The sequence below is a fragment of the Ursus arctos genome, unplaced genomic scaffold, assembly GCF_023065955.2.
Source record: "Ursus arctos isolate Adak ecotype North America unplaced genomic scaffold, UrsArc2.0 scaffold_22, whole genome shotgun sequence".
In the NCBI taxonomy this organism is placed as follows: Eukaryota; Metazoa; Chordata; class Mammalia; order Carnivora; family Ursidae; genus Ursus; species Ursus arctos.
The window spans coordinates 930,438-956,916 of NW_026622897.1; the positions used below are offsets into that span (position 1 = coordinate 930,438).

Genomic DNA, 26,479 nt, shown 5'->3' on the forward strand with positions numbered 1-26,479 from the left:
TGACACTTGCTCAATTGATCACCTCATCAGAATCAAGTTCAACTGACTGCCTCCTATTTTCTGGGTCAGAAAATTCATGAAGAGCTTAGCTAAGCTTTTAGTTTTGAGGGTGGAAAGGTGAAATCTAGCCATTCAGAATTTAGAAACTCAACAAATACATGGTGTAACAAAGAGGGCAGGAACTTTCTATCTATATGTTTCAGCTTAGGTGAAACCAAATATTTCGAGCACAGGAGAAGTCTGCGTTTCTTGTATATAAGAGCAGTGTGTATAAAATCTGATTTTAAACTCTCTAAGGAATGGTTAAATGCACTGGACTGTGCTTGGGAGGTTGGAGGGAACACTACTCTCCTTCTCCTATCGGTTTCCTAATTGTTGGGGGAGCACCTGTCGTGTAACAACTCATATCTCTCTGGGCTCTCGCTCCTCTTTGGCAGGTGGAATCACTTCTTTGATTGGTGAATTTGGGAACAGAAACTTGGCACATGTAGCTCCATCCTCTTTCTTTCTCTTTGGGCTCCATGCAACCAATAGAAGGCTCACATTCTTGGGGAGACCTGGTTCTTTCCAGTTTTCCCATGACTTGTGTGTAAGTATGTCTTCTTCTAGAATTCGATATTAGTAAACTAGCTTGCCCATAGGTGCATTCACTAATACAAGTTTTATCAGTAAAAAAGGTGGCATTTTGCTCTCCTAACTGTGCATTATTTCTTGGTGAATTCAGAATATGGGTAGGGATAAGCCTCCAACTGCAAAGGTCCAGACAAACAGGATGCTAAAGATTGGTTTAATAAAGGTCTGCAGCATTTAGTTATTATGAGACACATGGCTTACTTCTTCAAGTTCACAAAGCATATAATAGGATTAAAGTACAGCCAGAGTTTTGCTTATGCATCATAATTTCCTGTAAAAAGAAATCAGGCAGCTCAAAATATCCATGGAATCTTTGTCCAGTAGATATCTAGAACATGGACCAGCAGCTTATGTGAAAGAATAGTTCTATTCCACTTGGAAGCAGAGTTCGGATTAAAAGACTTCTGGAGGTTCGTTTTCAGTCTATGAATTTATGGATAACTATAGATTTTTTTCAGCACGTGAACAATACTGAAAATGAGCAAGTTTGAATTCTTATGATAAAACATCTCCACTCCTCCTGAATGGACTTCTTCCTCACTGATACTAAAATCAGATGATGCGTTTAATGGTTCTTTACAGCGAAACCAGGTATTGGTTCTCATTATTCTGGTGATGTTCTTTGCCTTGGGGTCATATTCAAATTGCTTTGATCCACGGAAGAAATAGAAGAATCCTAGAGAGAGAGAGTCATCATTAGTTATCTTGCACAATTCTACAATGGTTCCACACTTGTTGACTGTATGCATATAGAACAAAATAACTGAACGTTATGGAGAGAAAAGAGACCTGTGTATTATCTAGGTATATTTTACTTTACTACTGTCACATGAGAAATACTGTTATTTTTATTTCCCCAAGGAAGAAGCAATGGTATGAACATGAACGTCAGGGGGCTCAGCACATTTCTCGCCAGACTGGTTCATGCCACAGTTTCTTAAACTAGGTTTCAGAACAGAGTCTTAGCAAGGGGGAGAAGAAGGTCCCTGTGGGTATGGCCTTGGGCTCTATATCCTCATTTTCCTCGAGTTGTTCTGCTGTTTTAGTTGTTCGGTTTGTGTGAGACTTCACTGCGATAAAAGGTGTTGTCATTCAGAAACTTTTAGACTCCGTTTCCTCCAGGTTCTGTGCTGTTGTCCGTGGTCTAAGTCTGAGGATTAAATCGCCTGAGACGCTTCTAAAGCCGTACATTTCTGCTTCTTGCCCACCGTGCTACATCGGCCTCAGAAACCGGAGAATTTGTCATCTTGCGCACGACCCCCAAGCGCACAGATTAAACTATGCGATGACAGTTTGAGAGTCACTGCCCAGTCCATGTGCTTAGTCATTCTCCACATTCAGAACTCGTCGGGGCTGTCTCGGATCAATGATAAGTAAAATTAGGTTTGGAACTTTTGCATCGATCTGAAATAGTGTAACAGAGCACGATTCAGGACTCACTAACTCCGTTTCTGAGAATGCCTGCCTGGTTAGAGTTTATTACTACAGGTACTTGAGAAGAGTCAGATTACGTTAAAGTTATACGCAGCTAATGAATTGTTGAGCACTACATCAAGAACCAAGGGTGCACTATATGTTGGCTAATTGAACATAATAAAATAAATAAATAAATAGTGCAAACCAAACCAAACCAAACACAGCAAGTAAAATGGAAGCATTGACATTTCTGTGCGACCCCCTCTCCCCACCAGTGACGTCCAAGTACCCACAGGTTTAGCCGTTGACGCTCACCTTTATGCTGGAAAGCAGCATCGACTCGGAGACCAAGTCCCGGGAAGAACTTCACCACCCTCCTTGGGTACCCTTTGTCCATGCTTTGGGTCACTTCATCATACCTGCATGCAGGGGTTGGAAAAGTTTCCAGGGGATCTTTGCTTTGGGGACCTTAATCCTTCCACTGCCCCACTTGGAGTCAAATAGGGATGTGGAGGAAAAGTAGCCCTCATAGAGGAAAACTAATTCAATCAATAATGAAAAACATGTCAAAGAGTTTGTTTGGCCGAATCATTTGTAGTGTCTTAAAAACAAGAAATGATGAGGGGGAAAAAGCCACATCATTAGTCAGATTGATTCTATGCTGAGGGACCATTAGATCAGAGTATGGGCTCACGAAACAGACTCTGAACTACACAGAACACATTGATGGGGACCAGCGTGGAGGTGGGTGGGGGGATGGGGGAAACAGGTGATGGGGATGGAGGAGGGCACCTGTCGTCATGAGCACTGGGTGATGTATGGACATGCTGAATCCCTACATTGTACACCTGAAACTAATATTACATTGTATGATAAGTACATTGCAATTAAAAAAAAAATAAGGTAAGGGCTCAGCTTAGAGCTTTCACAGATTTTGACCAGATATGTTGTGTTACTGGCAATTTGGTTGACATCACCAGCTTTATTATTTTATCTTTTTATTATTTTTTTTTATGTTAGAGAAAGAGCTTTGGACTCACTGAAACATTCTTTTGTTTGGTGAATGTCATCTACCCAAGACGGGCTTGAACATAAATGACTTAAGAGGACTGTGGGTTAGTTTTATTTCTGCCTGTGTTAAAGTGATGCTATGTGGATATTTTCTGCGGAATAAATTGAACAGGTCGATTGTCTGCCAACTTACCTCCAGCACCAAATGCCCACAAAGAAGTAGGTTTTTCTGGTGCTGTGGTCACAGACAGCTGCATCAATTTTCTTCACATGTCTTGGAAAGCCAAGCGTCTGGATGGGTTTGGGATAATCTGGCAAGACAGCATATCCTCTAATCATCCAGAAGTTGTCATCTAGGAAGAGAGAAAGTGATTATCTTCTGATCTGATACCTAGAGGGAAAAATAGATGTCTTAAGAAATTTGAAAATAATTAGATGCCTTGTGTCTCAGGGTTTAGTCATCTCACGTCCCCATCTATTCTTGCGCCTTCTTGAGCTGCTTTTATCACTACAATGACACCGATAACACACAGAGAGTTAATACTGAGCATGCTGGATTGATGATTTCTCTAACTCTGACTAAACAGCCAGCTATGTTTGTACACGTTCTCCTAGATTTCAGCCCCCAAATACTCTCAAAGGCAAGTAATCTGATGAAATCCATAGAAAAATAGCATTGATAAATTAAATGTAAGATTGCAGCTAAATCTGAATTTCAAATAAACAATCATTAATTTTTAGTATAAGTATAGTATAAACATTTAAATATTGCAAGGGACATACTTATAATAAAAAATTATGTGTTTTATCTGAAATTCAAGGCATCTTGTATTTTTATCTGCCGAATCTGACAATCCTAGTAAAAAGGGAATATAAAAGAGGGATGGGTTCCCTTTATTTGGCAGAAAAAAAGATAGTTTCTGGTTTTTATCATACAGGGCCCTTCTAGCTCCCGTGCAGTTGGGGTTTGTCCTCACAGCCTCAGAGAACCCTGGAGAGTTACTCTTTCTGATAGGAGCCCACGGTCACGGCAAAGGCAGTCTCCATTTCACCCACACGTGAATATTGTGCTCCTTGCCCCAAAAGGCCCACTGACCAGGTCAGGCATCCAGAGACAGAAGAGAAATCATGCTGCGCAAAGTTACCTTTAAACACTAGAATCTTGTCTCTGGGGTTCTCGTAGGCAGCTTGAACATCAGGCGGCAGAGAGGGCCAGAAAGAAGAGATCAGTTCACATTCAACATCGCTGGTATCATAGTAGATTCTCCAAACGTGCCTGCGTCAAACAGAAACACTTACACAAACAGTCTACGGTGCCGGGAGACACTGTGAACCTAGGCTCGTCTTTTATTGATTAGCATTGTCCTCAAATAATTTAGAGCATCCACGCAGTTGTCCTCAGCCAGTGTAGGTGGTTGTGGGTTCACTTCTACCCTGTGACCCAAGGTCAAGACACGCCTTCGTGTTCACTCTCCTGGGAACTGAGAGTAGCAACCCGCCCATCGAAATCTCAATTCTGAGTGCTCAGTGGCCTCATTTCTGCCAAATCAGCAATAGTCAAAATTCCAAGGCAACGCCAAGCATCTAAGAAGAGCTTTCTGGTCTGATGTTCGCTAGAATAAAGAAGGGTTACTACTGCATGGTAAAATATTTCCTCAGATGTTCCCCTCTGGCTGTAAAGTTCTGAGTCTATGAACGAGGACTCGAAAAGCCCTTCAATGCTGGGCAACCCCCCTCCGATGTCCCTGACAAGTGGCCTCAGCCTCTGCGGTGCAGAGCATGGCGGTGATCACATGGCCTCCAAGTGCTGTAGGGCTGCGGGGGGAGGAGACTGATTTCAAATAGGCTTCCTCGTACCCTGTGCTTGTGAGATGGTCTATGTCCCAATACTTTGTTCTGAAAATACAGTCATGGTACACAGCTGACAGACCATGTCGCAACTGAAGTCCAGTGAGTTATACACGGGGAGAGAAGAGAGTTCCTACTACAGCGAACACTTCACCCACGCTACGTGAAGGGATGGTCTGCTCATTCATGTTTAACAGCTGCGCTCTCGGTAGAAAAAACACTTAATTTTTATTATTTGCTGATTTCCAGGTATAAATACTCCAATCATGGCCAGTTCCAAGCTATAGAAGTGATGTGAAGTGGTTTACAAAATCCCCCCAAGTTTAAGCATTGGCTTCTGAAATGGTATAGGTCAGCTCCATCAGCACTGGGATTGGTGTATTATTTTAGGTAAGAAGTCACAAAGTGACTCTGCTTCACCATCTTATACAATGGCAATTAAAAAATTTGCTTAGGAACACTTAAAAATTAATTTATCAAACAAGCAAGAGATAATATACACATAGTGAAACATTCAGAGCATGGGCAGTTATAAAATGAAAGGAAAAGGAACACATTCTCACTATCCCCATGATTTCCTCCCTATTTACCCCCAAGTCTCTTGAAAAATATTCATAGGAAGCTGAGGTGTTGAAGGGAATGGGTTTACCTGCCTTTAAAGAACATGACTTCTCTGCGGAAGGTGGTGATAGCGTCGAAAGTCAAATCAGGGTCACAGGCTTGGGGCACAGTGGCCTCCTTTGGCTTAGCGGATGTCTTAGGTAGACTCCCTTCGATGAGAAAAGAAATAGCGCAGTGGATTAAGAAGGCATGTGGAAACACCTACAGAAGGATCTTACCCAAGTGGATATTTTCTTCACGGTGATATTTCAAGAAGTGATTTTTTCACTTCCTTTCTGGAAGGCTTCCTATTCAGTTCCCGTCTATTCAGACTTAGGGGGCTGCTCACCATAGATGGATTGGATTCCACTGATATCGTCCTGAGAAAGTGGGTATTTGTTCGGGTCCAGGGACACATAATTTGGAAACATCAAAGCTGTTTGGTCATTGGAGTGAGAGAGTCCCAGGGCATGACCAAACTCATGAGCAGCCACAAGAAATAAGTTGAATCCTTAACAAAAACAGGAAAAACATGGGTCAATGAAAAGGCGGATGGCTGCATCTGAGATTAGGAAGGAACGAAGGGGAGAGAAGGAAAGGCCTGCTGCAGAGTGGATAATTCTTATCTACGCCATCATTTATCTAGGCAATATTTCAACACGTGTAATTGGCGTTGGCCATATCTTGGAGAGCTATGATCCAGGGCAAGCAAATGGCAGAAAACAGGTGTGTGAGGAATAGATATTACTAAACAAAAAAATAGAAGCCACCAGTCATTGGTTGCTGCTGGGCTGATACTGTATGTGAGCGCTTTCTCCTGCTTTATCCTTCAGACATTCTCCGTTGGCCGTAGGACCAAGTCCCAACACCTCATCATGGCCGTCCATAATCAGTCCCGGCCTTTGCTCCAGACTCATATTTTGTTTCAGTGTCTCACGAGCTAATCGTAATCATTTGCATCTCTCATCTGTGCCATGTTCCTTCTAATCTCTATGTCTTACTACCTCCAACCCGTCCACCCAGAGTATTATCTCTCCCGCCCTTGTTCTCAGGAAACTCCTTTAGAATCATCTCCTTCATGAGACTTCTCTTACCCGCCACCACCTGCTGTCATGCCTGAGTTAAATGCACCTTTCTGCATTTCCAGACTCAGTGTTTAATTCTGTGATAGCACATAAGACAGCACTGGCTATCTCCTTCATGAAGTAATGCATCTTTTCAGGGACTGTGTCCTAGTCACCTTTTACTCCTGGTGACTACGGAACGGCCTGTCAGTAGTGCATGCTTAATAACGGTTGCTGGATATCCAGGTGTTTATTTGGATGAAAGACTGGATGGATGCGCCCCCGGCACACCCAGATCAGAAGTCTCACCGCGCATGGTGAAACTGCCTTTTTAGCTCTCTGTCTCCCCCACTAGCCTATAAGGTTCTAAGTACAAAAGACTGTCCTTGGACTTGAAATTAAGCCTATGGATCCTAACGAAAAGCCTGAGCCTTCTACGATGGAGCCTTGTCCAATGATGTTTGCATGAAACAAACATAGACTGACTAAGGATTATTTAATGTTCCTTCAGGCTTTTCTGCTCTGGCTTTGCTGGTGCCCCTTGTCTGGCTGGCGGTATCATGGGGTGTGCTTTTGGACAGGATGGGACAATTGACTCTTGGAAAAAGTAGTTCAAATTCAGGTCATCTCAGTGACTTCCAAACCTTTATGCTGGCTTTTCAGACCCCATGTTGTCTGGATCCTAGTCACCATTTCCGTCACAGTCCCGGTACTTGAGTTGGTCGGATTATTCTTTCTGGAGCACACTCTGCTTCACTGTGCTTTTCCTGCTTAGGCTTCTACTCGGGTTTGGTATCACTTCGTCCCCTGACCTCTGTGTTTGGGTTCAAATCTCTTTTTACGTTCTCCTACTACGTTGCTACAGTTTCCTTCATCCCAGTGTTGGTCATACTGATTTTAATTGCCATTTGAGATTGCGTGTCCCCTAGACTGTAAAGCCCTCCAGGGCAGGGTCCGTGTCTCGCACACTGTCGTGTACTCCATCTCTGTCACAGAGCCTGGTCATGGTGGATGTTGAGTAAAGGATTTTTGATTGACCTCATTTACCAAAATGGTAGAGCATCTATCATGTGCTGATTTGCAGAAACTACGAAACTGGCCCACAGACTCTCCAGAGTTACTTGGTCAGGACTGACTGTGTGATCTTATATACCACACATCAGGAGAGCCATAGCCTCTGCTTTCCTGGGACCTTGGAAACCAGACCCCAGACCCAAGGTGACTGTTGTCAATGACGGTAAATGGACTGGGGAGAACCCGAGAGTCCACTGAGCCTGCTCCTTTGTCGGATGCACATACTTTTACTGTAGTAAAGTTTTGTATTTTGTTTGAAAGTAATAAAGTATTCCCTATTTAATACCAGGTAGCCATATTAAAAGAAATAAAATCAACTCAGTTGGTCTGAAGGAATAGGTTGAATAACGATTAGGGTTTAATTCCTTGGCAGGTGGGCAAGTGTTAGAGGAGGAAGTTCATGCCTTTAAATAGACCTTCTAGGGGCCATGAGGCCACATACCATCCTTCAGTCACTAACTCAGAACTACCACCTTCCCAGTCTTCCTCAATCCCGAGGCCGGAGAGGACTTCTACCTTCTATGTAGCACGCTCTGCCTTGTGGGTGGCGGGTGGTCTAGTCCTCACACCACACAAGACCACGAACTTCTGAAGGGCTGGAACTTGTCCAGTACAGCTCTGTGGTCTGTCCAACACCTTGCACGGTTCCAGGTACATAGCAGATCTTGAGGCATCGTGGGTGTATGAATGAGTGTGCGAGTACACGAAGAATGCTCGGATCATGAAAGGGTTATCATCTTTATAAGGGCACTGTGTGGATAAGGCTCTGACCTGTACGAGCACAATTATCTAATAGACATTGAACCCTTCCATCAATGTCATCTTGGAATATGGAAACTGTGGGGAAATTGGGAAGCAAAAACCAACTAATCGCAAAGCTATTTCAGGGATTCTTTAGAATAATAAAATTTTGTTCATGAAGAAAATTGGGCTCACCTGCTCCATCCTTGGTCCAATTTTCATCCTCATCGAAGTGAGTGTCTCCACCCAGACCCAGACCGGGAGGAAAAGCATGGCCGAGGACTCCCAAGGGGCCATCAAAATAACGAGGACACCGGCCGTGGACTGAGATACAGTTCACAGGGGGAAGAAAAGGTCAGCCTCTCCAAATCTCCTGAGATGGAAATAGCCATACTTTTCTCTCTGCTGGAAACCTTACCTCGGGTCCTAAAGGCAATCATGATGTCTGCAATCCCCTTGGAAGTCTTGGCGAATGTCAGTGGAGTAACTCTGCTCCACACTTCCAGGCCGTTCTGGATAGCCTCGTCCACATCTGCTTGTGTCATATCTGGAGTGTAGTTTACGATTCTTCAAAAGTTACAAAAATAGATCAACTGGTGATGACACATGCATGTAGGCACACAAAGACGAAAAGATCATTTCTTATAAATCACATGCTACAGTAACTGATAGCATTGTGCTATTCTTGCATTGTTATAATACGTTACTATTTAAATACAGCACTTTTACATATGCTGTGTGATCCAGTCCTGTCGTCTGCCCTGTTGATCAGGGAGTGTAATAACACTTCAATAAATGGGGCTCAGAGATGTTCAGCGACTTTCCTAAGATCCTATCCTCAGTCTGCTGGTAGGACCTGACGATGGTAAATAACCTTTTGTTTCAGTGTCTCTGTGTTTCAGGTGGTCCCAGCGGCGGTGCCTACAACCCAGTGTTGTGGGGAGGATGGAATAAATGAGATCTGAGAGGGGCCATGCACCTAGGAAGTGCTCAGTAAAATAAACTGTTGTATTCCTGTGTTTTGGGATGGGGGGGAAAGTGTGCAGAAGCGTTACCTGTATGTGAGGTTGTATCTTCCCCATCCTGGGAGAGTGTAGCCATACTGACCCACATCAGGCACCCCACACCTGGGTGTCTTCATGATATCGAGAGTGTTTGAGTCCAGTTGTCCAGTCACTGTCAAGCCAAAAAAGGCTTGCATTTCCCGAATTTTGCCATCTAAGAGACTGCTGTTCTTGCTTTGAACAAGATGACTCCCTTCTATTTCAAGAGAGTAGAACTGGTTGAGATATGCCTGACCAAAAAGACAAAAGAAGGACACAAACTACAGGACAGCAAATCTGTATCTCAGAATGAAACAAAGTCAGAGGTGGGAAGAGAGAAGGAAGTAGTGAGGGGAAGGAAGGAGCGAGAGAGGAAAGAAGGAAGGAAGCAAAGAGTCATCCTGCTTTTTCAATTTTCAACAAGTGGCTGAGCTGTGTGACCAGAATTATCCAAATCACAGAGCCTATAAAACTCCAAACCCCCAGGGAAGACAGTCAGCTGATTCCATGTGTTAAATGATCACACAGCTTATACATTTCTGCTGTTACTTTCATTTCGGTGTTTCCTTGAAACAAATTCTAGAAGAGATACATGGTTGTTCATTTTGCAAATTTAATTAACTTAACCAAAAATGGCAAATTCACTGGACTGATTTCTCCAAGGCAAAGTGTTTGTCATGCCTGTAGGGTAAAGGGACCTACAGTTGAAGTTGGGTCTCCCTGGTTGGTACAGACATCCTTGTACAGAGATCTCCCTTTCTCCAGGGCTGTCCCCTTTCTCCTCCCTCCGTCTTCACTTGGACCCATTGCTTGAAGTGGCAGCAAATCCTCCTTTCCCACCCCTACCCCCACCCTCTACCCCACACACGGTTACTTGGTGTCCTTAGAGCTAGGGGAAAGTACCGGAATCTTTTGTAGGAATTTGCTGTCTTGTTGGGTTCCAAGACAATCAATAAAATTTATTTTTTATTGGTAGTTGTTATTCACATTTATTGAGACAGTACCTGTGCCAGCCGTATGTTCTCTTCTGTGTCCATCTTTCGGTCCAAAGGAAATGCAGAAGAGCATGTTGTAAGGAGCAAAAATTGAAGCAGAAGTTTCTTCATCCCTCTCTCTTTTCTGTTGAAGCCTGTTTCTGTGTCCACAGAATTCAGAAAACAAGAGTAAGACGTGGCATGAATTGGCTTGTATCATCATTTAATTAACCCCAGAGGAGGACATTTGCCATGAAGTGTGTCATGATACGCCTTTTCCCCTTAGGTTAACTTGATTTTGCAATCATGATCTGCAGTTTTTGAGTAAACACAATCGTGGTTCATTATTGAATTGAATATAATAGGAAGCCAGCCTCCAAGTTACTGTGGTCCTTGCAAAGTTGGAGCTCTTCCTATCTTTGACATTCTTGAGTTTATAAAGTAATTTTCTTTTGAACGAAACCCCAGAATATCTTGGATAGAAAGAAAAGATCAGAAAAGACAGATCAGTAGTCAGATTACCCTAGTGAACTAGGATAAACAGCCCATGTCTGTTTGGCATCTGCCGTTTGCCTGGTACCATAAACTGAAGCATGAGTAAGACACTGCTCCGATCTTGTTGGGGATTCAGACACGTGCAGAAACTAATGCCAGACAAAACTGAGACGGGCGGCGAAATGTGCACTGAGGTTCCGGAGCGTGAGAAGAGCCAAAGGTAGGAGCCCTGCTGATGGGTGTGCCCTAGTGGCTTCAGCTGGGTAGGGCTTCCACGGGGTCTCGAAGAATGGAATGGGTAGGGTGTGGATGGCGCAGGGGGTGTGTGGAGGGGGGCCACAGGAAGCAGGTATCACAGCAGAAACGAGCCTTGGGAGATCTGGCCGACTGGAGGCAATACACGGGAAGAGTGAAGACAGCCGAGGGAGACGGGGGTGGATGGCGTACAGGGTGCAAGGAAAATGAATGTTTTCAATCTTTTCATGCCTAAGAATGTCCCTTATTCCATCCTGACACCTGATGGAGAGCGTGTCTACGGAACTTCAGACCAAAATAAATTTTCTTTAGGACGTTAGAGGCACTTTGGCATTGTTTTCTAGAATCTTGTGTTGCTCCTGGGAAGTCTTTTATTCTGATTCTTGATGTTTTTTCTTCCAAAAAATGTTAGAAACATTCTCTTTATGCAGATATTCTGAAATTTCATAATGATGTCTCTTGATGTGGTTTTCTTTTCTTTTTCTTTCTGCATTAACATTACTGGGCAGTAAGCAGGCCCTTTCATTATGACGACTTCAAGAAAATTTTCCTCTGACATTTCTTTGATAATTTCTTCCCACTCGATTTTCCCTTCCCTTTTCTGGAACACATGCCTGTTGGACCTCATGGATTGAGCCTCTGGGCTCCTAATATATCTTTTACTACTTTTGCCAACATTATTTTCCAGCCCAGTTGTGTTTTTAGTTTCCAAGAGCTCTAATTCTCTAAATATTTTTATTTTCTTGCATTTTGTTAGTGGTTTTTGGATATAGAATATGCCCTAGTTTTTGAGAATGTGTGGTATTTTTAAGTTTATCTTGACATTTTCTTTTGCTCCAGAATTGTCTCTATTTCTTCAAAGTTTCCTTCTGGGTGCCTGTTTCTCACATTAGGAGATTTTTTCACGTGTTTGGAGACTTTGTGCATTACAGGCAGTGAAAGCAAGTTCTCAGTCTCTTTCCAGAAGCTCACACAATACTCAGCATATGCATTCTGGCAAGAAATTGAACACTGGCCACATCTAGCTGTAAGCAAGACTACAAAATGTATTCTGTTAGCTGGAGGTATTACGACCTCAAAGGAAATTGGGGTCTTATCGCAGCAAAGGAGGGGGGAGAAGGTGTTAACACAGATCAGTGTCGGTGTAAGTCTTCTTTCGTGGGCTGTTAAATTTCTCCAGAGAAGACTTCTCCAATTTCCCATCATTTAAAGCTCCCATCAACAAAGATGTAAGAGATGCCTCTTACACACTTTCTGCTTTCCTCCCAAGTGTTAGCCTAGAGCCACCCTATGCAGGAGGGAACGGAGGGATGAATGCTCCAGCCTCCCACTCCTTCAAGATTTCAACAGTGAAAGGTGTTGGGTAGGCTTCTCAGGAGGTCCAGTTGGCATCAGCCCCAGTTGCTCGTCATAGAAACCTTGATAGCGCCCTTGTATTGGCTTTTCTGCTCTAACTCGCTCTGCCTGCCTCCGCACTCTTGCTTCCTGGGAACATGTTCCCAGTAAAATAACTGCACCAAGGGCTGGACTTAGGCTTTGCTTTCGAACACATTTAACCCAAGGTAAAAAGTAATCTCATTATTTAAGTTCTAAGCTTAGATTCTTGGAGCTCTTGAAGTCACATAAAACCTCAGTGTAATAGCCAGAAAATACCACATATTGTCAAGAAGAGAACTTTAGAGAAAGGAGTAATTTTTGAATCGTTTCAATTCACATTGCTGTTCACTTCCTAGGACTCTGAGAAATATGGTTAAAGAAATAATATGAACTCCATTCTCATCTCAACAACGTGTATATAGATGAGAACCTAGCATAACTAGCAGGTGTTCTGAATCGTCATGCCTGTAAAAATGGACATTAGTCTTAGAAAATATGATAGTCTGAAATTGACTCTAACATCAAAAACGAAATAGTCTGTTTTTCCAGGTTATTTTGCACTTGTCTTTCCCTAGCATAGTACCTGGGACATGTAGGTGATTAGTTGAATGAATGAATGAATGAATGAATGATAGTGTATCCTAGCTTGTCTTCTTATCTCATAAAATAAGTTGAGAAAAAAATGTGCTGACATATTTGAGGGAATCTATAAAGGAAATTGAATATTTACAAAAGATTTTATAAATGGAAACAGTATCTAAAAATTGTCAATGTTATAATTCTGACAAGAAAACTAATGGCTGCAAATATACTAAAATTTGCCATTCTTTTTTATTCTTTATATGAACTATGTGTTAGCGTCTTAAGAAATTATAGGTCACAAGTCAGTCATTTATTTATTTTGAACTCACTTAATAATTTTTGAGGCAGAATAAGGTACCAAATTACTAAACTAATTATGAGACTTAAAAATGAACAGAAAAAGAAAATAGAATGTAATAAATATATTTTACAATTCGGTTATTTAATGTGTAATAAGCTGTATTATATTCTAACAATTGCAAATATGACATTATAATGATTTTGATGTCTGAATTAGCCATTAGGGTCCCAGAATCCTAAAGTTCTTGACAGAAAAGAACCATTATCAAGTGTATGCATCTCAGCTTAGTTTAATTTAATGAGATTCATTGAATTTTGTGCCCAGCGCTGTTCTGTTTGTACAGTAAATCCCACTTATGGGTAGAGTGTGCCCTCCTGAGTGTCCTTGGGGAAAAAAGAAATAAGGAACAACATTTCCAGTCACTAGCCCATTTGCTTGGACTCTACAAGGACAGAGCTGGGAGGAGACAGAAGAGAAAGCGGTACCTCCCCGTTTTGCTCCTTTTGGGGAAGCCGACAGTAGTCCTTACTGAGGGTTCGACTTTGTTGTTTTGTGTTGACTCACTTTCTTAAAGCGGAGTTACTGTATCAGCCGGTGGATATCCCAGGGCTGCCATAAGTCAGCACCGCAAACTCCAACCCGGTTTATTCTATCCCAGTTCTGGAAGCTGCAAGTCTAAAACCAAGGAGTCGGGAGCACAAAGTTCTTTTCTCTGAAGGCTCTGGGAAGGATCCTTCCTCGCCTCTTCCTGGCTGCTGGTGGCTGCTGGCTGTTCTTGGCTTATGGATGCATCATTCCCATGTGTGTCTTTATGTTCTCTTGTCCTTGTCCGCCATGTGTCTGGGTTGCTCCTCTTCTCACAAGGACACCTGTCCGTACGTCCACCGTGCTCCAGCATAGCCTCATTTTAACTAAGCGCATCTTTAAAGACCCTAGTTCCAAATAGGGTATGTTCATAGCTACCTAGGATTGGACTTCAACCTATCTTTCCTGGGGGGACACAATTCAAGCCACAACATGAATCAACATTTTTTTTTTCAAAAGTGGAAAACAGCACTACATTTTCAGTAAAGGCAAGAGGTACTGTTCATGCTGTTCCTAGTCTCTACATTTCATCAAAGCCCAGTGCTGAATTATATGTAGCAGATAAAGGAGATTTAGGCGTATATGAGCATTTTAGAAGTCAGGTAAGCAAGTAGCGAAATAATGAATATTGAGGTGACAAAGAAGGCTTCACCTCCTCTCTTGAGATGGAATCTGTAGGAACTCAATCAGCCCTGGAGACAAGAGGACACTCCAAATGTATTTTCACTGAAGGCAGGTCCAGTGAGTACAGTGATAGTAAACAGCATTACTTATTGTTGAGAAAAGTATAAATAGGACACAGGAAAATGGTTATGCAATGTAGACTTTCCTTCCATGTGTAGAAAGTGGATGCAAACATGTGTGACTTTGCTTCAGCTTTATCAGCAGTTGAGCCATTTATTGATTTTATCAATCTTAGTAACCCTTTGAGCACCAAGATTAAATGCATAATATCTTGGTCCACTGAAGAAAAAGAAGACATCTGTAAAAAAAAAAAAAAAGATTAAGTATTGGATTAGCTTGTAGATCTCAGATGTTTTCAACTGAAAACATCCCATGCCTGTTCCAATTTAACATTTAAATGCAAATGTGCTATTTTAAAAATTTAAAAGAATTTATTATTAGGTTTTTTTTTCTACTTACAATTCTGCTGGAAAACTGCATCAACTCTGCTTTCTATTCCTGGAAACATACTTGGTATACTTTTAGGATAACCTGGTTCCATGGATTGTCTTTCATTATCATATCTGATGAAAAAAAAATGTCCCACGTTTTAAAACCAGTATAGTATATAATGACACAGTTTTCTTTAAATTGCATATACCTTACAAACTGTCTTCACACATATTTTCTCATTCGGTCTTTATAATGTCTTATTTCCTGGGCCTAAGAGTGGTGGACTTCTCTACCTAAAGGTATATCCCTGTTTATAAAACGTGCGGGTAACAGTAACATTGAAACAAGCTTCTGATCACTAGCACAGTGTTATTTTCCAAAGGCAGGGTTTCTATTTTCTGAGGATTTCCTTAAAGGGTGCATAGTCAGTCTCTATCTCTCTTCCCCTCCCCCACGAATAGGGAGGTAATAAGACCAATGGGGCACCATATTTCGTAGGCTATGCGAAGAGCATTTTCTTGAGTGTGTTAGAATTCAATTCCTGACTGAGAATTAGCCTCTTTCTTTGCATCCCATCCCGGTAACTCATTAAGGTTTGCTCTGCTTCCTGACGTAGAAGCCTCAATACCATTGTGAGGACTTTGTAATTTTATAAAAATGACACCTTCAAAAGCCATGGGAACATCGATCATTTTGTGAAAAAGAATGCCTATCAGAGATCACCAACCTTCAGAAGCCTGGTTGTTAGTGTTCTGTAAATACGCAGATTTCAGTCTCTAACTGAAACAATAGTTTGCCTTACCTCCAGACTTCGTCATTCACAAAAAAGTAGGTTTTTCTCCCGTAGTGAACAGCTGCATCGATCGCTCGGACGCTGCTTGGGAAGCCATAGTCTGAGATGCTCCTGGGATAACCTTGCTCAATGTCATAGCCACTCAGAGCCCAGTACTGGCAGCCTGCCAACGAGTCAGGTTACACATTAGATAAAGTTCTTCTGTTCCTATAACATCATGTGGTATCACTTCTTAGTGTTCGTGTAAATTCATCCCAGAAACAATGGAAAAGAGTCTTTAAAAGACCAATGTGGTCAAGTTCACTGGTGGTTCCCCAGCACCTGCTAAGAATTCCAGCTTCTCAGCCGGACAAGCAGGGCCTCAGAGTTGGGGGACTTTCTCAGGTCATGCGTCTTCTATGCAGAGACACTCCTACAGCCACGGGGACTTGGAGACTCTTAGACCTGGGACGAGGAGGGAAGAACACTACAGGTGTTCTCATTCTATGGGGGGGAAACAAGGCTGAGGAGGGAAGAGCTCTCAAGCTCACGTAGCAGTTACGTGGGACCTGACCCAACCCAGGTGTCTTGACCAAGTCCGGCCAGGGTAACATGCTCTCATGGGCTCACCTCCTCTCACCCTGGAAGGGACCACAAAGAAGTCTTCCCCTCACTTCAGGGACAACTAAAACAGGATGAAAACCATAGGCAGTTACCTTTAAACAGGAAAACGAGGTCCTTGTCCTCATCCTCATAGGCCGCCTGTATACCGTTGGGCAGGGATGGCCAGAATAGAGAGATGAAATTGAGTTCGACTCTTCTCATCTGAGGGTGTTTCCTCCAGAAGTACCTGGGAGAGCACAGGGACATGAGCAGGAAGCCTCCCTGGGTCCCGCACGAGCGCCCACCCCGATGAGACTGCAGGGAGGGTGGGACGATGTCATGGAGGGAGTTCCTAGCACCGTAGCCAACATGCAGCAATGCTGTTCACCTGCTGGGTACTTCACAGGTCTTAGGGGAGGTCCTAGCAGGGAACTTCTGTGATTACATTTGCCCCGTCCCCTCCGCACGCCCTGACAAGGCTGTTTCTACAAAACGCTGAGAATATTCAGAGCATCCCAGCAAAAGCAATACGGGTGAATCAGCCCCCGATCACACAATCACAAAGCAGCCAATGGAAGATGGAAAAACCCAACCAGTGAGACGACCTGCCCCCCAGCTTGTCACGTGATGGTCCCCATTTCTGGACTGAACGTGGGTGGGAGTGGATGAGGTTTCAGTGTCTGGTAAACCCACGTGGGGCGTTCCCGAGCCGCCGGAGCGGAGCCAGGACTGCTACGCTGTCACCCACATCTGAATGCTTCTGCATGTTTGCGGTTTTTGTTTTTTTTAATTTTCCTGGATGTTTCGAGTTACCCAGGAGATACGATTCACTGCAATGAAGCGCACAAGCATAGATTTCGAAGGAAACGCTGAGCGATGTGTAACATGGGACTTGCTTAGAATCCAGCTTTAAGTCATGCCCATAAATAAAGTCAAAGGAAGAAGGAGTTCAATCTTATACTTGTCTTTAAAGAATATTATTTCTCCACGGAGGGTGGTGATGGCGTCAAACGTCAGGTTGGGGTCACAGGCTGTGGGGGTAGTTGGTCCGGTTGGTTGGATGGGGTTGCTTGAAGGACCTTAGGGGAAAAAAAAGCTTTTTATAAGCTTCAGTCTAGTGTGACTGCTGGAGTACGTCAGACGCTCCTTGGGAAGGCGAAGGGTTTTCACAAGAAGGGAAAGCCTACCAGACTCTGGCCCTCTTAGAGTTATTATTATTGTTTTAAATCAGAATGGTGATTTTCAGAGATCATTCCAGTTGAAGTTGTAAAGTAAAACAATTTGAATTCTGTGCCTCCCCCCTCCCCACCCTCTAGTTTTAAACCCTAATCCCATCCTTCTCCCTCTTCCCGAAGAACATCCTAGACAAGGGCAGAGCTCAGCATGTGTGCCGTTCTTCCAGTGACCTTACCGTAGATGGTCTGAATGCCATTGATGTCATCCTGAGGGAGGGTGTAGGTGCTGGGGTCGCGGAAAGCGTAGTTGGGATACATCAAGGCACCCGGGTCAGTGGAGTGAGCGAGCCCCAAGGAGTGGCCAAATTCATGGGCGGCAACAAGAAACAAATTGTAATCTGAAATGCAAGCATGTGCGGTAAGTGGCTCCAAATGGCTCCAAGGGTGGAGACAGCAAGATCTCAAGGAATGCAACTCCCAAGCCAACAGAGCCTGGAGAAATGGCGCTTGCCATGCCTGTCTGAAGAGGTGGAAGCTGGAAGCAATGAAGGTAGCAGTTGTAGGTTAGGAGAGGGAAGCTTCTCATCCCATCTCAGAAGCAAGAAATACGGCCTTTATTCTGACTCTGGGATTGCGTGGATGTGGGCCTGAGGCTGAGAGAAGGGATGGCAGGCCCTGTAGTCTCGTGAGGCTCTCTCTCCAGCCTCCCAGGCCCTCAGCCCCTTTAGGAGAGTCTCAGTGCACAGGTGGCTAGAGAAGAAGCCTGCCCGGCCGCCAACAGCCTCGGATGCAGATGGACCTGCTTTGCCTCCCTGATCACCGGTCAGCCAGCACCAGCTCCTGCCTGATTCCGAGTTCTCCAGGCAGCTTCAAGGATTCTCCACGTTCGCCTTGTTTGAAAGAGACAAACCCTGCTCCTTCCCCCATCTTTAACTTCCAGGAGCCCAGTGCCTTCCCCAGCTGGGAACCCGACTTCCAAGGCTCACGCTTCATCAGATAGAGCCCAAGCTCCGTGGCCAAGTGTGAGAGCCCCTCACTTGCCCAGCAGACATGTGAGGGTGTGACGTGTGATGTGAACCCTTCACTCCGGCCGTCCCGCAGACACACCGTGCACTGTCTGCCGTGCTCACCTCTTAAAGAGTACTTTCTATATGTGGGGAAGCGTGATATGACTCAGTCCTCACAACATTTGTGTGAAGGGCTGTTAGAAATATTTTTACAGCAAAGGAACTGAAGCCCACAAAGTTTGGATATTTCATTAGAGGTCTTGCAACTAGTAATTAGTCAAGCTGGGGCCAAATCCAAGTTGATGGCAAGACCTGGGCTCTGAGGACAGCGTTCAACTTCCTGTTGATAACCAGCCTGTGAAATTCTACCCATGCTCCAAGACTTTTCTCTTGACCATCTCATCCTTGCATTTTTGCATTCCTGAATGTATCTCAGAAAACCTCTCTGAGCGCCTGGATCACATTGTGAGGGGCTCTGGGGAATCGGTAATGACGCACAGTCTAGAAGGGGAGATGCACGCCAATGACATGAATGGCACAGGACAACGAGGAGAGCAGCTGAGAAAGAGAAACAAAGGCTGTTGGGATTCTGAGGAGGAAGTCCTCACTTCCAGCTGAAAAACAAGACAGAGGCAGCATGGTGCGGAGCAGAGACAGATTTTGGAAGGGGCGACTGGGGTGCATTGTGAGCCAACGTAGGGAGGTTGGGAAGCATGTGGTGTGATGTAGGAACAGTGAACGTGTGATGTGGCTGCTGCACGTAAAACAGGAGGACAGGATGAAAGATGAGTTTGTGAACACCCAAGAGCTTTTGATCCAAGGAAAGGTACCTGTCGTGGTCCAGAAACGTCACACAGGAAGTTTACGCAGGAGGGTAACGTAATCCACGAGGGGCTTTCCCAATGTAAATTCTGCTGCTGTGCTGGGAAAACTTAGAGCAGAGATTGGAGGTAAACAGACCAGGTGGGAATCTGGGTGGTTTAGTTCAGTAAGAGGTGACGACCACGTGCACCAGTGGGGAGGGCGAGAGGAATTCAGAGTAGGGGAGAGCGTTATTTATCTTCGGGTACACACAGCTCCTAGCATAGGGACTTGGGTGGAATAAACACTCACAACATACATGCTGAGAAAATGGTGGGAGGGGCAGGTTCCGAGCAAAGATAAAATGCTCCTTTCCTATATTCTACCAGGTTTTGTGGCATGTGGTTGCCCCATGGCCTTGTGAAGTACCACGTGGTCTGGATATTCTTGTCCTTATCCTCACCTCTTCCCTTCAGGTGGTCTGACTCATTATCAGTCTTCTCCTGAAAGGGGTGGTTTGTCCTGTAGGAACAACCACTGGAAAAGAGATCCGTGAAGACAAAATAACTCAACAAAAAAGTTGGTGGCTGTTTTCTAAGTGGGATTGCTTTCTAAATGAACCTGATTGTTTCTGGATTTCCAAAAACAAGGACCTGCTCCAAACATCATTAAATTTCAGAATATTACAAAGAAACACATACCCTAAAGCCCTAGTCAGCAAACTTCTGTGAAGGCTTAGATAGTAAGTATTTGAGGCTTTGTGACCCGTGTGCTTTCTGTAGTGAGTACTCAGCTCCGCTGTTGCACTGTGAGAACAGCCAGAGATGATACATAAACAAGTAAGGGTGTCTCTGTTTCAATAAAACTTTATTTGTACAAATAGGATCAGGCAGGATTTAGCCACAGTCTGTAGCTTTTTGATTTCTGTCCTAGGGAAACAAGGTCAGCAATTGGCCTTAGGGCTTTTTTAAAACCTAAATTTACTCAGCATTATGGGGTAGCAAAAATTTAAAACGATCAGCTTGGGTGTGTTTGAAATGTTACAGTAACGTGTGTGTGTGTGTGTGTGTGTGTGTGTGTGTGTGCAGGAGAGGCTTCCGATGTGAGAAACCCTATTCAGAAGCTGCAGGGTGACACGACCTTGGTCAACTTACTGTCAGAATTTTTGGTCCATGTTTCTTCTGCATCGAAGTGAACGTCTCCTCCGATACCCTGGCCCGGCTGAAAGGCATGAGCGAGGATTCCATTGGGTCCATCGAATGGAGAATTGTCGCCATGATCTGAAACAAGACAGTTTGTATCACGTCCCCGCCAAGTCTCAGCTTCGCCAGGGAAGGCCAACCCGAGCACGACGGCTGCGAGCCTACCTCCCCAGACAAAAGCGATCTTGATGTCTGGTTCTCCCTGCGAGATCTTGGTGAAGGTCAGGGGTGATGCATCACTCCACACTTGAAAGGCTTTCTTGATAGCTGTTTCCACGTCGGCCTCTGACAACTGTTTCGTGTACTTAATAATCCTTCAAAATGAGAAGATGGGAGGACTCATTACGGTTTAGAGGGCAGGCCGTCAGCACACCATGCTTCTGCACCTGGGAGTGAGTGGTAGATGTGACCAGCTAGCTGTCTAAGGAGCGGGGGCAGGAGTCGAGGGTGGACAGGGTTAGGGACCTCTGGACAGGGCATTCCTTATCTCTAAGCTCAGTTTCTTTACTCATAAGAGGAGGAGCATAAAACAGTAGCCCTAGCCCTCTCATAGGGTGGCTGTGGGGATTACGTCCACGTTAAGCATTCAGCTCAGTGCTTGGCGAATCGCAGTACTGAACAGATACTGGGACATCGCTGCCATCATCAGGAAGGTGGGGCTAGTCTGTCCAGGTGGGGTCCTACATGGAGTTCACAGAGAGACACCAATGTTGCCCTCGTCCTCTTGAGACTGCTGGAGGAGGAGGACAAAACGTCAGGCTGTGGGGTGAGGAGAGCCTGTGGGGTCTTTCTCCCTCACGCTAGACTCTGGCCTGTGCGGGGCAGGGACTCCTGTCTCCCATGGATCCCACGTCCTGGAACAGTGCCGGGCACATCACAAATGCTGACAAACACCCTGTCGGGTTCTGGACCTTGAACCTCACCTGTAAGTCAGGTTGGTTTCTTTCCACTTGGGGTTCCCCGGGGTTAACATAAAGTCCCCACTGTCGGGCACACCGCAGCGAGGCTTCCGCATCACCTCCAGCGTCTCCTGACTGGGCTTCCCCGTCTCGTCCAACCCGAAGAATCGCTGCATCTCTTTCAGCTTCTCAACGATCACACTAGGGCTGTTCTGCCTCTCAGACCGGAGTCCTTCCCTCGGTAACTGGTAGAACTTCTCTAGGTAATCCTGGACAGAGACAGACGTGTGAGGGGACCTGCCGCGTCATCACCTTCCGCTCCCTGGGCATTCTGTGTGCTTTCTGTGTCACTGCAACTTCCAACACGCTAGTAACCGGGTAGTCGGGGGGCAACCACGCAGATTTGGGGTCGGCTTTGAGAGAACGGGACAGTGGGTCAGAACAGCCCCTCCGTTCGGCACCCCAGTTAGCGCTCACACGTAACAACAGAGGCTTATTAAGGGAGGAGGTCCAAGCCCCATGCGACACACTGGTATGCAGTCAGGAGACTGGCTCCTTTTTATAAAAACTGAAGAGCGCTGGTGTGTACCGATTCCTTGAGGTGCTAACTGCATCGATGCACACGCTCTTTTCATTATCTTTCTGCCACTATGGAGAAGGGTCAATCATCCTCACTAAGACGCGGACGTGCACAGATGGAGGGAAATGGCCAAGATGACAGTTCAGGTCCCAACCGTCCCTGCTGCTTCTCAGATGAGAATTGACAATTCCACAAGAACTCCAAATTGGTGTTAGGGCAACAGCACCCTGGTCGGCGTTAGCCTTTCCCCGCCACACCACCTCTGGGAGGGGCCAAGGTGCTTAGGGAGCAGAGGTTCGGGGCTGCTACACCACTTCTGAGGCTTCTCTCGCCCCATGCAGCCGGGGAACACCTGTCACTTGGCAGGTGACACAGCACGCGGCACTTTTGTGCTCTTACAGGCCGTGGGATTGAGAGAGGCTTGGGCTCAAATCTGAGCTGCGCCACGGTTTAACTGAGGTTTCGGACACGTCATGTAACGGACTCAAGATTTGCTTTAGTCTCTAAAGTGGGAATAAAAATACCCTCACGGGGTTGCCATGCGGATGAACGAGGTGCTCAGCGGGGCGTCCTGTTCACAGTCAACACTCGCTGAGCTCTGGCTGTCAGCCCGGGGGTTACTGTTCCCACCGTAAGAGCTATTTAAGAAAAAAGGAAATGGAAAAAAAAAAAAAAGAGAGAATGATACTTTTCTAAAACTGCAATGCTAAGGAAATCGTGTGTGACAAATTCGTGACAGCATTCCCTGGTGTTTCTTCAAAATTTGGCCTGACTTTTGTACAAAAATGGAAAATAGCTGTAGGTTTTGCTTTATAAACGTTTATAAACATGTTTACTTATAAGCAGAATCTGGTGTAGGAAATCTCATTGCACGAGGAATTGACTTCTAGTTCCTTCTCATTTCCCATCCTCGTGCTCCCTGGTCCAGCTGAGATTTCTGGCTACGAGCACAAGTCCCTGCAGAAAACCCCAGACGAGGAGTAACTGGGTTGCATATAATGCCTGGGGAACATCTTAGGTGAGTGAGAGAGGAAATCATTTAGTTTTGTAATTAAAACCATCCCTTCTCCACGGGGTCCCCAGCTGGAGGCTGCTCTGCAGCAGCGTTTTCCCAGAGTTTGAGGAGCCCTGCCGGGAACCCTCTAGATCCCTGGCGCGAGATGCTTGAGGTCAAACAGAAGGCACTTTCAGGCTGATTTAACTAAAAAGAAGAAACAAGCCACACAGTTTCCTAAGAACCAGCCCGTCAGCCCCGACCTACCAGAGAGTCCGTTTACCTGGACAAGTTGTGCGTTCTTCTCTTCCGGGGATCCTCCAGGGACTGGAAAGGCCTGGGACAGCGGCACGGAGAGGAGCAGCAGGGCCGGGAGTGTCCGCAGACTGAACTGGGCCTTTTCTGCAAACGCTGCCATCCCGACCTTCCTTCAGGTAGGACCCCCGCCTCAAGAGTGCCTCCAGGTCACCGGTTCACAGATCGGCCTCTGCCCTCTCTTCTGGTCCCTTATAAAAGCCGTGGCTTCAACAATTGCCACATGGGGAATGTGAAGCAACACAGGTTAATTACACTCTGACGCTGTTGCAACATTATAATGTGATTCAGTATATTCCAGAACGGGGTGTGTGTGTGGGGGGTCTTTTCAACAGAAAAAAAAAAGTGCAATTTGCAAATCTTTGCTCTTGGGGTGTTTGGTTAGAGATTTACTTTTGCAAAGTTGTGTGGTCGAGGAGAAGCATGGGGGATTACTCCTGAAGGTAACGTCAGCCGCCGTCGGTGGGTATTTTCCAGGTAGGAGAGGTGCCGGGGCTGTGTTTACGCAGGTGTGTTGTCACATGGGCGGTCGTCACCTGGGACCGAGGGGCCCCGAGCAAGCAGCTCTGTACGCAGTGTGCCTGGGGCTGCGGTCACCAAGCAGGTCTGTGGGGGGTCCTGGAGCAGCTGCTGGGGGATGCAGTTCTGGCAACAGTGTATTAGAGAAGGGTCTGCAAGGTGGGTTTTCTGTGGGAAGGAGAAGACAGCAATGCTGACGGTGGTAACAACAACACTCCGTCGGTACTTACTCTGTCCCAGACACGCACGCTGCACCTGTATTATGTCAGGCCATCCTCGCACGGCCTGGGGATGCTAGCATTTTTGCATGTTGCAGGTGAAAGCAAATCCAGAGAAGTGAGAGCACAGTATGAGTCACGTGCTAAGTTGGGGTGCCTAGGACTCAATGCCAAGTGAGGTGTTCGCAGAGACAGAGCTGGCAGCGACCCCATCAGGCCCTACCACATGGGCGCCCAGCTGGCCCACGACGGAGCGGAAGATCGAGGCGGGGAACCACCGGGAGCCAGGTCTGGCTCACAGAGGAGGAATGAGAGGGGGTATATGTGCTCCAGGAAAAAGGTCTCAAGAGAGGGTTTCCAGACCAGGTGGCTGTGCCCATCAGGGGCCCAAGGGCATGTTTCAAAATCCTGTCACCTGGTCTCACTTATTCTGACTCCACGTGCATGAGATGATGTCACTGTGCGATCTTTGCATGTGCTCACCTACACGTACTGACGTATTCTGCAAGGGTGGTATTTTGTGTATCAGTGCCTGCCTCGACATGTGGGTACGGGACATGGGTTAATATGGAAATGATGCCTTTGTTTCAGATGCTACGGTAAGCAGCTCAAGTCCCTCCTGATATCTCTCACGCACTCTCAAAATCGAGAGTGTGTCTCCGGTGTGCTGTGTTAGTCCCTGGGGCTTCAGAGCAGCCCAAGGAGGGACGGTTATAATCCCCATCTTAGGGTAATGAAAGCTTCAGAGAGCCGATCGAGTGTGCCTTCCTGTCTGCCCTTCCTGGTGTCCCCTTTGCTCGCCCGGTGAGGAAAAACTCAAAACCAGGCCTTAACTGGCTCTTCCTGAGAATCTGTATTAAACACAGATAAGTGGGCTCCGCTCCAGCTCCTGAGTCAGAGCCTCTGGGGCGGCGCCCAGGCATGTGGACGTTGGAGAACATCAGTGAGGCCCTCTGCTGCCAACGGTCTAGAAGAGGAACAGTCACGTGCTTCTAGGCAGAGCAGCAAAGCCTTCGTGGAAGGACCGGCCCTCGAGGTGAATTCTGGACAATGGATTGAGTGTTGGCATTGAGACTGGGGTGAGCGAGGGTGGGGAGGGAGAAGCAAAGAGCAAAGGCAGAGAGGTGAGAAACTCTGGGCGGTACGTGGGGATGAACAAGGTACCAGGTGGGCATCACAGGACGACACGCGGCCAGGCTGGAGGGCTGGCCGGAGCACACGGCAGAGGGACAGCAGTGAGCACAGCCGGCACAGATGCGCAGTCCTTGTCGTTTCTGAGCCAAGTTCATACGTCTGACCTTGGCCACAGCGTCAGGGACAGACCCGGGTGTCAGGAGAGCATGTAAGGGGTGGGACAGAGTTTGGGTGAAAGCTGGTGAAATCTGGCTTGAGGGCGGCCACAGGTCCTCCCCCAGACGAGGAGACACATCCCTCCTTGCGCGGGGACGGGTGGGGAAGCAAGGAGGCTGAGGAGGGTGGGAGGCAGCCCGGACCATCCCGCTGCAGGCTGGAGACAGAGCAGCCGTCCCCTTGCACGCGTGTTCTGGGGAGTAACGCGGCGCCCGTCAACCATGCGGGCACAGCGGGGGCTGCTGTCTCGCGGGCGGCAGGTGGGAGCAGGTTCAGCAGGCAGACGAGGCCAGGTGAGCAGGTGTGGCGGCCCTGCCCAGGTGGGGAGGCTGCCCTGAGCCCTGGCCAGCCTCTCCCGTCCTTGCTCGTCAGCCTCCGTGTGTCCGCATCTTCCCCTCCCAGCTGGAGGGTGTTGCGGGTGAGACGGGATGGATGGTCCGTGACTGTCCACAGGCTGTCCTGACAGCGACGCACGAGAGCGGACCAGGGATGATGGTCATCTGCGTGCCAAGCTGCTCGGTGCTTCTGGAGACGGGAAGCTGCCCAGTGACTTTGCCGAAGTTCTCTTTCCTCCCCAGTCCGTCCCTCTGGCCTGTGGCTGCGATCCCTCATTGTGCGTGTTTCTTAAGCCTTGCGTTTTCTAAATCTGCTCCCCTCTCCGCTGTCGAGCCTCATGCCAGCAACACTGAGAGGATATTACCTCTTCCCTTAGGTGGACAGTTGGCGGTGGCGTCCGTCTCCCAGAGTCCCGATAAGCGCCCTGTGATGGGTCCAGGCACCCCTCTGTATTCGACGCTGGAACCCGTCCTTGTTATACGCCGCACACCTGCTCCTCACCACGCCTGGCCCGCCTGCACTGAGCAGTCCTCCAAATGATTCCTGCCGCACACCCGCACGGTCCCCGCTGCACCCTGTTCTCTCTCGCCTCG

General features: G+C 46.4%; 2 protein-coding genes across 4 annotated transcripts; both read right to left on the minus strand.

Moving 5' to 3' along the window:
- Positions 1–769: 769 nt before the first annotated feature.
- MMP27 (matrix metallopeptidase 27) lies at positions 770–10,693 on the minus strand. Of its 3 annotated transcripts, none has more exons than XM_026505897.4 (10): positions 10,435–10,693; positions 9,443–9,681; positions 8,806–8,954; positions 8,583–8,711; positions 5,858–6,019; positions 5,558–5,678; positions 4,206–4,336; positions 3,254–3,413; positions 2,365–2,468; positions 770–1,309 (listed from the first exon to the last, which is right to left on the minus strand). In XM_026505897.4, the coding sequence occupies exons 1-10, from the start codon at positions 10,534–10,536 to the stop codon at positions 1,065–1,067; spliced, it is 1,542 nt and encodes a 513-aa protein (XP_026361682.3). In that variant the 5' UTR covers positions 10,537–10,693; the 3' UTR covers positions 770–1,064. The 3 variants fall into 3 exon arrangements, with proteins under 3 accessions (XP_026361682.3, XP_057172787.1, XP_026361684.3); XM_057316804.1 differs by having other exon boundaries at positions 3,254–3,371; positions 10,435–10,630; XM_026505899.4 differs by lacking the exon at positions 8,583–8,711 and having other exon boundaries at positions 10,435–10,628.
- A 2,853-nt stretch (positions 10,694–13,546) lies between these two features.
- On the minus strand, positions 13,547–23,566 carry MMP8 (matrix metallopeptidase 8). The gene is made up of 10 exons (XM_026505896.4): positions 23,432–23,566; positions 21,599–21,843; positions 20,841–20,989; positions 20,628–20,753; positions 17,902–18,063; positions 17,452–17,569; positions 16,604–16,737; positions 15,918–16,071; positions 15,143–15,246; positions 13,547–14,981 (listed from the first exon to the last, which is right to left on the minus strand). Exons 1-10 carry the CDS (start codon positions 23,564–23,566, stop codon positions 14,881–14,883), a joined length of 1,428 nt encoding a protein of 475 aa, XP_026361681.3. The 3' UTR covers positions 13,547–14,880.
- Between the last annotated feature and the right edge of the window lie 2,913 nt (positions 23,567–26,479).